We start from the raw sequence: 10000 nt of genomic DNA on the forward strand, positions 1-10000 counted from the left end.
AAACTGATATATTTATTACAATTATATTTTAGTGACCAAATATATTTATAAATTGAAAGATAATACAATTAAATTCAGGCAAAATATTGCAAAAAAAATAAATATTACAACCTACAAAATGTTTGCCTCTCTTGATTTTTCTTCTTTTCTAAATTTTGTATTTAATATTTTTTCTATAACATATAAATTTAGGTGTACTAGTTTTTGGACTGTTATCATAAGGTATTTTGTTAGATACGCTCCAGTATTGGCTTCAGTACATTGTATGGCTTCCTGTTAAAATATGAATTTAAAAGATAGATTTGTAAGGTGTGTGCTTATATATGCTGAGCACTGTATTTTTATTGCAATTTGCAAAATACATTTTTTTTTGGTTTTTATTAAACTTACATACTAAAAATGTATAGCCTGATGCACTTTAAAAGGGCCAGATTCCACTACACTGCTTTTCAGTGCCTTTCTATTTAAATGTGATAAATGGACATTGTACTCGTCACATCTTTTTCTGCATCTCAAGCACAAGCACTGAAATTTTAAGACACTATATCAAGCTGAAAAATGCACATTGCAGTACATCTAGCATTTTTTGACAACTTTAACTCTTGTTTACATAGAACAGGTTTTTTCATTATGTTCCATTGCATTGAAATAGTTTTATGTTTTGTATTAGTGCCAGATAAACAAATACCTGTTTTACATATTTTTTAAAAATTTTAAAAAGTGAGATGCTGCATTCTTTTCTCATGTCAAGCATCAGATTGCATTGCTCTTCTAATGAATGCAATTTTTACACCCAAACAATGGGTTAAAAATATCATTAAAAATCAGTTTGTTTTAGTTAAAATTTTGCCCATGCGATAAATAGGCACGCCTGACTGTTGTGTTTGTGTATGTTGCAGCAAACTGCACATTTAATTATTGCACAATACATTGTGTCAGGTTAAATGCTACTGCATTTTGTGAAAGCTACTGCATCCTTTAAGAGCCTTTTTTCAGATTTTCTATTATTTTATCTACAGTATGTAATCATGCGCTACAAAGATGTGTGTCACATTGCACTTGCATCTTTCTGTGTAATTACAAAAATGTGGCATGCAATTTTTAAGAGCGAAAACCGGTTCTGGTTGAATAGTCTGTTGTGTAGAGACAGATCCTTGCAAATTCATTATGTGTTTCTTTTCTATTGCAGAGTTTCAAGCTTTTAAAAGGAAAACAGAAGCGTATGTATAATAAACATTTCTACATTTCATGCTGCTTAAATCTGTTTAATAGAATTTTAATAAAATATACATTTGATGGATAAAAAGGTTTTAAAGTATGAAAATAAAAAAAGGTGATACAGTTGTATTTATTTCTGTCATTTACAAGTGTTTTGTATGAGCAAAGTATAATTACAAACGTTTTATGAATATTTGTTTTATATATAATTTGTTTTATATATAATATATATAATTTATATAATATATGTTTTCATGAATATTTAGAGAAAAAAGACCCTTTATATATATTCATTTATTGATTTTCTTTTCGGCTTAGTCCCTTTATTAATCTGGGGTTGCCACAGCGGAATGAACCGCCAATTTGTCCAGCATGTTTTTACACAGCAGATGCCCTTCCAGCTGCAACCCATCTCTGGGAAACATACATACATATATATATATATATATATATATATATATATATATATATATATATATATATATATATATATATATATATATATATATATATATATATATATATATATATATATATATATATATATATATATAAATATATATATATTGTCACGGGGAGAAGAATCACACAACAAGTGAGAGCTCATATAAGTGCCCCGGAGGGTGGTTTATTTACAAAAGGTTCTTCCAGTGGTGAATTTAGGTTGGTGGCTTGTGTGCTCTTTGTGCTCCTTTCCCAGTGTGACAGTGGATTATTGAAGTGCCTCTGTGGTTCCGGCAGGTTCTCAGCTGCTGTCTGGGAAAAGAGAGAGAGCGAGTTAGTGCTTGTTCTCCTGGAGAGACTTCTCCCCGTTCTGCTGTGTTGCTGCAGTTTAAATGCAAGCCGGCTGATGGGCTGCAGCTGGGGCCGATCAGTCTGAGTTGAGGGCTTGCAGGTGTTTCTCCTTAGTTTCCTGGGCGACGCTGATGATCCTTTGGGACGCTCGTCACATTCCCCCCCCCTAAGCGTCGTCCTGGTCCGAGGGGTGATGTGAGCCAGTAGGGGTAATTTAGGGGTTGGGAGGGGAATGACCCCTGACAGACCTGCAAAAGCTGCCCAGACCCGAGAGAGGCCATCTGCATTGGCGTTAGCGGCTCCAGCCCGATGACGTACCACAAAATGGAAGTCCTGGAGAGCGAGGAACCACCGAGTCACCCTGGCGTTAGTATCTTTGGCCCGGGCCATCCATTGTAGGGGAGCGTGGTCAGTGACAAGGGTAAAGCTGCGGCCCAGGAGGTAATATCGCAGCTCCAGAACTGCCCATTTTATGGCCAGAGCTTCTTTCTCCACTGTTGCGTAGTTCTTCTCGGCTGGGAGCAGCTTCCTGCTAATATACAAGATTGGGTGTTCCTCACCTTCCTGTATCTGGGACAGGACTGCTCCTAGTCCTGTGTCCGAAGCATCAGTTTGCAGCAGGAAGGGGCAGGCGAAGTCCGGGGCCCGAAGAACTGGCTCAGATGTCAGTGCCATTTTTACTTTGTGTAGTGCCTCTTCTGCAGCAGTCGTCCAACAGATCTTCTCAGGCTGCCCCTTCCTGGTCAGGTCTGTAAGGGGGGCGGCTAGAGAGGCAAAGTTAGGTATGAAGCATCGATAATATCCCGCCAACCCCAAAAAGGCTCGTACCTGGGTTTTTGTTTCCGGCTTTGGTGCATTACGAATTGCTTCCACCTTCTTTTCTTGGGGCTGGATTAGCCCTCGTCCCACCCGAAAACCCAGATATTTGGCTTCATGGAGCGCAAGGTGGCATTTGCGGGGGTTGGCGGTGAGTCCAGCCCTTCTGAGTTCCGACAGCACTCTCCGCAGGCGATCTAGATGGTCTTCCCATGTCTCAGAATGAATGACAACATCATCTAGGTATGCGGCAGCGTAGGCTTGGTGAGGGCGAAGGACAATATCCATGAGCCGCTGGAAGGTGGCGGGAGCTCCATGCAGGCCGAAGGGAAGGGTCCGGTATTGCCAGTGGCCACTAGGGGTAGAGAAGGCGGTCTTGGCTTTGGCTTCCTCAGATAGGGGTACTTGCCAATAACCTTTGGTTAGGTCCAGGGTTGAGATGTACCGGGCCCTTCCCAGGCGATCCAGCAGCTCATCCACCCGAGGCATGGGATATCCGTCAAACTCTGAGATCTCATTGAGCCTTCGGAAGTCATTGCAGAAGCGGAGAGTGCCGTCAGACTTTGGTACCATTACGATTGGGCTGGACCATGGACTGCGTGACGGCTCAATCACCCCTAACTTCAGCATTTGTTCTACTTCCTCTTCAATAGCCTGCCGACGAGCTTCAGGGACCCGGTAAGGCCGTTGTCGAATGATGTTGCCAGCTGGAGTGTGGATATCATGCTTGATAATGTTCGTCCAACCCGGGAGTACTGAGAACACATCAGAGAACTGACTGACCAGGTGATGGAGCTCTCCCTTTTGGATAGCCGAGAGGTGAGGGTTGTCATCTACAACCACGGGATCGGAGGTGGCGAGGGCTGCAAGTTGGTCCCTGGTACCCACCCATTTTTTTAGAAGATTGATGTGATACAGTTGGTCAGCTCTTCTTTTTCCAGGTTGCCTCACCCGATATGTGACTGGCCCAATTTTTTCCAGAATGGTGAAGGGGCCTTGCCAGGTGGCAAGAAACTTGCAGGCAGCATTCGGGATCAGGACCATCACTCGATCTCCGGGCTGGAACTCCCGTGGTTGGGCTGCCCGGTCATAGTGGCGCTGTTGGGCTTGTTGGGCTTTGACCAGATGCTCCCGGACTAACGGCATGACCCGGTCGATCTTCTCCCTCATCTGTCTCACATGCTCAACTATGGACCGATGGGCTGCCGGCTGCTGCTCCCAGGCTTCCTTAGCCACATCTAGAAGGCCCCGGGGCTGACGGCCAAAAAGGAGTTCGAAGGGGGTGAAGCCAGTTGAGGACTGGGGCACTTCTTGTATGCCGAAGAGGACATAGGGCAGCATGAGATCCCAGTCACGTTTGTCTTCAGCCACTACTTTCCTTAGCATTTGTTTTAGCGTTTGGTTGAATCGTTCGACCAACCCATCTGTCTGTGGGTGGTACACTGTGGTCCTTAACTGCTTCACCTTCAGTAGTCGGCAGAGGTCAGCCATTAACCGAGACATAAAGGGGGTACCCTGGTCAGTCAATATCTCTGCTGGGATACCGACCCGGCTTGACAGGAGGAAGAGCTCCTGGGCAATGGCTTTAGAAGTGGCTTTCCTGAGGGGGATTGCTTCTGGATACCGGGTGGCATAATCAACGATCACCAGAATATGCTCATGTCCCCGGGCCGACTTTGGCAACGGCCCAACCAGGTCCATCCCGATTCGCTCAAAGGGCACCTCAATGATGGGTAATGGGATCAGCGGGCTAGGGGGAGGCTTTCTGGGCGAGGTCACCTGGCAGGTGGGGCAGGCTTGACAGAATCGTTTTATATCAGCTTCCAGACCCGGCCAGTGGAAGCGATCCCGGATCCGCTGTGTGGTGTTCTCAACTCCAAGGTGACCGGCCATCGGGTGGGAGTGAGCCAGGTCCATCACAGTTTCTGTCTTGGCACGGGGCACCACAAGTAGCTGTTTCACCTCCCCCCTTCGCTGTGCGACGCAGTACAACAGGCCATTTTGAACTACAAAGTGCGGGAGAGGATGGGGTGATGGTTGAGTGTCTTGGCCCTCAATGACACGCACCTGGGTCCAACAATGTTTCAGCCGGTCATCATCCCGTTGTTCCTTAGCAAAGGAGCCCCCTCCCGTTACCTGCTGGAACACATCATAGAACAGATTAGAAGATTGGGGAGGGGGCTTACCGTCTCTCCCGCTGTCTGTGGCTACCAGTGCAGGCCGCTGATGAGGTCCTCGGCTGGCTCTCCATCTTCGGCGGCTTACTTGAAGGCTGGCAGGCTGCATTGTGGTCGCAAGCAGGCGGTCAAACCCCGGCCAGTCTCTTCCGATAAGGGCTGGGACCGGGAGGTCCTCCACAAGTCCCACCTCAATAGACCAAGCCCCCGGGGCTGCAGAGATTGTCACCCGTCGAGCCGGAACTTGTCGGGTGTCCCCATGGACACAGGTGATGGGAAGGAATGTTTTTGTGTTTCTACGTGGGGGTAGGAGATGAGATTGAACCAGACTTACTGCACTGCCTGAGTCAAGAAGGGCCCGAAGCGGTTTTCCATTGACCTTGATGTCGGCCTCAGGAGCTCCATATGGTGGGTCACTGTGAACAATACAGCCTGCCAACCATCCTCGCCCAGGCTGCGGGGGATCCGCAGATGGCATAGGCTCATCTCGTGGAGAGGGTGCTGCTGGCCTGTTGACTGGTCGTGAGGGACCCTCTGGTGTGCGTCGCTCCTGGACCACCCTCCGGGGGAACGGCACCATCCGCTCCCCTCCATCACGTTGTTGGGTTGCATCCGCCAATTCGATGGCCTCCACCAGGTCCAGTGAGGTTACGGGGTTCCTCATACCGACCGCCCGTCGGTGTGAGCGAGGGAGAGCTCGAAGCACGCGATCCACGATCACACGTTCCGCTACCTGTTCCGCTGTGGGACTGCCTTCCAACAACCAGTGGTGTGCCAATCGTGTGAGTTCTGCTATCTGGGCACGGGCTGGTGCTCGGGGTTTATACTCCCATTCAAAGAAACCCTGGGCTGCACAGATTGAGGACAATCCCAACCGGCTCAGGATTTCTCTCTTTACATCTGAATACCTCTCTGCTGAGGCCGTAGGGAGAGAGAAGTAAGCACGTTGGGCCTCGCCGGTTAACAGGGGGGCCAACACCTGAGCCCAGTCCTCGGGTGGCCATCCTTCACGATGGGCTGTGTTTTCAAACATTTGCAGAAAAGCTTCCACGTCATTGTAAGGAGTGAGCTTTGGCAGTATTTTTGTGGCCTGGGCACGGGGGTCTGGTAGCGGAATGCTTTGGGCGGCAGCGGCATGGAAGGCAGCGAGTTCCTGCTCAGTATTGCCCTGGCGTGTGGCAAGGTGCTCCACAATTTGTTGTTGGCGGATGCTAACCTCAGTGAGCCGTTGGAGAATCTCTTCCATACTGGGAGGGGACCGGGGGCCGTTCACCTGAAGATTATAGAGAAAAGCAACCAAAATAAATAAATATAATTCTAAATAAATAACTAAATAAATTGTAGGAGCCACACTAATGAATCACCAAAACTGGAAAAAAAAAAAAAAAAATTATTATTTTTTTTATTTTTATAAATACTCCTAATAATAATTATGGTGTGGGGTAGGAGATCGCTTATCTGTGATTCTTCTCTGTAATTGCCCGCATTCTCCACCAGATGTCACGGGGAGAAGAATCACACAACAAGTGAGAGCTCATATAAGTGCCCCGGAGGGTGGTTTATTTACAAAAGGTTCTTCCAGTGGTGAATTTAGGTTGGTGGCTTGTGTGCTCTTTGTGCTCCTTTCCCAGTGTGACAGTGGATTATTGAAGTGCCTCTGTGGTTCCGGCAGGTTCTCAGCTGCTGTCTGGGAAAATAGAGAGAGAGCGAGTTAGTGCTTGTTCTCCTGGACAGACTTCTCCCCGTTCTGCTGTGTTGCTGCAGTTTAAATGCAAGCCGGCTGATGGGCTGCAGCTGGGGCCGATCAGTCTGAGTTGAGGGCTTGCAGGTGTTTCTCCTTAGTTTCCTGGGCGACGCTGATGATCCTTTGGGACGCTCGTCACAATATATAAAAGCAATATCACACGAGTAGCAGTGTAATATGGCCGTATATCGGCACATGTGGGACGCGTGCGTCGGGTCGAGGCCACAGGCCTTAGTGTCTCACCAGTGACGATATACAGCCATATCTTACTGTTACGAGTGTGATATTGCATTTATACAATAGTTGACGGCACAATCGTGTATATAAAATGTATGAGGAACTACTTTCTTCCTCCACTCATTCACATCTGCAGCTGACCGTAGGAACAGCAGAAATAGTTGCCAGTTCACAGACATCACTTCAGAGTTAGTATTTGAATGATTCTCTAGTGTGAAGACTAAATTGATAACAAAACAAGTGATATTAGCTCAAGTTTTAAGATTATAACGCTGAACGGTATGAAATACCATCAATCTACAGAGATTTCCCAGTATTTCTCTTTTGCAAACAGGATATTGAAATTAATCCTGAAAAAATAATGTATAAATACAGCACTACAAAATACAAAAGAGAGAGATCGACTTAGAATGTCACTTACCTGATTTATTAGGATTTGTTCAGCTGTAGTTTGAAATTTTTGAAATTTTTGTAGTTTTGAAAGAAAAAGCTGTTTTTCTCCTCTAAGCACTTATGCGATCTCTGTCTCCTGTGGCAGAACGTCAACTATCACTTTCTTTGGTCTGCTCAAACAGGCTGATGGCAGACGATCCACTGAATCCGATGCTCCGAAATTATAAATATTTTAAAATAGGTACTATCCTTATAAATAAACTGCATAGTTGCAATCTAAACAACTACATTCTCGACTAAAAAAAGACCTAAAAGTATATTCACTTCAACAGCAGCAATATTTGTCAAAGTGTCCTCTGCTTGTTGCTGTATGTGGGCAGAGTAATACACAAGGGTGAAGAGGCTGTACAAGTGCTATTATTTGCAGAATATCGCATGGCTATTGCATATTGTTGGCTATCAGTCAATCAGATTCAAGAACCAGAGAGAACTTTTGTGTGTGTGTATATATATATATATATATATATATATATATATATATATATATATATATATATATATATATATGTAAATATTTTAAATATGTGTGTGCGTATGTATGCACACACACACACACACACACACCTGTATGGAGTTGAATAATTTTGGGCTAGACTATATTACAGTAAACTTCTATAAATATGAAAATCACTTTATATTCAATGTAATGCCCATCAAAGGAGAAAAAAAGCAGCTGTTTGAGGCTTTAACGTCATGTTACTGTTATTTGTAGCAAAAACGGCTCCGCCTCCAGTACCATCTTCAGCCTCATCTACAGCCCCGCCTCAGCCTGTCCCAACTTATGGTCCTGTGGGATTATTATTTTGTAAGTCATCTCTTGGTTTCATTACACAGTTTTTTTTTTTTTTTTACAGAGAGTGGAGATCAAAATGAGAAAACAACCTACCATTTCCCAAACTTCAAGGTCATTGATTAGTCCTGCTTGAAGTTATCTTAATATAAGTAAATGAGCAGTTTTTAAACCCATTTAATTAGTTATATATCCTGACTTCACAACTAAATCAGTCAGCAAATTATTTTACATGCAGGATAATAAGCCCCGACACAGAAAAGTGAATAAAGCAGTTCCGGGAAGCTAGAAACAATGCAATGGCATCCCAGAGACCTGATGTAAACCTGATTGAAAATTTCTGAAAAATCAATAGAGGCAAAGTTATGGCTAAAGAACACTACAGAGTCAGTGAACTGTGGAAGAGACTGAAGATCAAAGTCACAGCATAGCAGTAACTCAGGCTCAAGTCATTTAAAACAGTGACCTATCATTTTTTGTTCTCTCATTTTTCTCTCTTTATATAACTTCAAATTAATGTGATTTGAGAGAGATTTGAAAAGCCACCACCAGATGGAGCTACTCCATTCTCTAGATTTCTTTCATATTGATTTATCAGTGCCATCCTAATACATGACGGATGACTCTGTGTTTACTTTTCTATCTTCACAGCTTTTGGAACTCGTTTTGGAAAGCCAAAAGGACCTCGAAATAAGCCAGAAACCTGGGTCTAGCTCATACAAAAGGTTAACAACAACGAGAAAAAAAAAAAAAAAACAGCCTCACATGCAAGTGTAACAGAAGATTTTCTGAGAAAAGATTTCTTTCAGCTTTAGAGAGACTGTGTTTTTCAGGGATATCAGATTAACCTCACAGAATAGATGGACATTTATAAAGACTGTGCCTTTGTCAATGACTTCAACATCTTTAAAAGGTATAGCAGCCTTTTTAAACAGCATGTTGCAAATATATTTAAGCAACTCAAATGTAAATAAAATGATTGCATGTGTGCAACTAAAAATAATAAAAGGGATGAATGTACCGAAAAGTAGACACTTCTGTAATCTTATAACATTTTAATGTATTTTATAATGTACACAGTTGTAAGCAACCATAGCCAGTCCACCTTTTGGGTCACATCACGTCAGCCTTATTTCCGGAAGATGCCAGAAGATTATGTGAATAGCTTTTGTAAAGTGTATGGTCCATGACCACCTGTGTTTCCACTCATCGACATATTTTCAATTCCTGCTGCAGTCAGAGAGTCTTCTTTAAGAAATGCTTGACCTCGGTACACTCATAAAATGGTTTATTTTAAAAAAATACAGAAAAAGTCTATGCATTCCATTGCATTTTTACACAATTGAAAAGATCCACATGACAGTTCTATTAAATGTGACTTAGCATTTACAAAACATTACTTTGACTATGCTCATAATCGACCATCTAATTAGTCCTTAAAAATCAATGAAGTCAAAAAACCTTTATACAAATATCAAACAGAGCAAATAATGAATCAAACACACAGAGCATGCCTTGATCCCTAAGTGGATTTGTCCTATGTTACAAACGACCATCAAAAACCTGATCAACACAAAACAAAAAAGAAACTAGCTGCCAAAAGTCAGAAGAAACATAGAACGCTAAACCTTAAATATATCGTGAAATGGAAAAGCATAATGTGTGTGTGTTGTTGAGCAAAGGACGTGTCTGAAACCGTGTAGATGTGAAGATTCATCAGTGGATGGGATATTCAAGGTGAAAGCGTGAAGTGTTTTATTAAACAAATGC

General features: G+C 43.4%; 2 protein-coding genes across 4 annotated transcripts in view; one reads left to right on the plus strand and one right to left on the minus strand.

The window, feature by feature from the left end:
- ptpn22 (protein tyrosine phosphatase non-receptor type 22) overlaps positions 1 to 9251 on the plus strand; it is a 38621-nt gene extending 29370 nt beyond the window's left edge. The window contains 3 exon segments of the mRNA NM_001099420.2: positions 1190 to 1220; positions 8153 to 8245; positions 8882 to 9251. Coding sequence (NP_001092890.2) covers positions 1190 to 1220; positions 8153 to 8245; positions 8882 to 8943 — 186 coding nt within the window. The 3' untranslated portion in view covers positions 8944 to 9251.
- Positions 9252 to 9501: 250 nt separating this feature from the next.
- The window catches only part of rsbn1 (round spermatid basic protein 1), a 47042-nt gene continuing 46543 nt past the window's right edge, over positions 9502 to 10000 (minus strand). For all 3 annotated transcript variants that reach the window (XR_015523634.1, XM_087307245.1, XM_087307244.1), the window contains exon 7: positions 9502 to 10000. This exon is cut by the window's right edge and continues 2728 nt beyond it. The gene's annotated coding sequence lies outside the window, so the exon portion shown is untranslated.

This window comes from Danio rerio, chromosome 23 (assembly GCF_052040795.2).
Source record: "Danio rerio strain M-AB ecotype USA chromosome 23, GRCz13ab, whole genome shotgun sequence".
In the NCBI taxonomy this organism is placed as follows: Eukaryota; Metazoa; Chordata; class Actinopteri; order Cypriniformes; family Danionidae; genus Danio; species Danio rerio.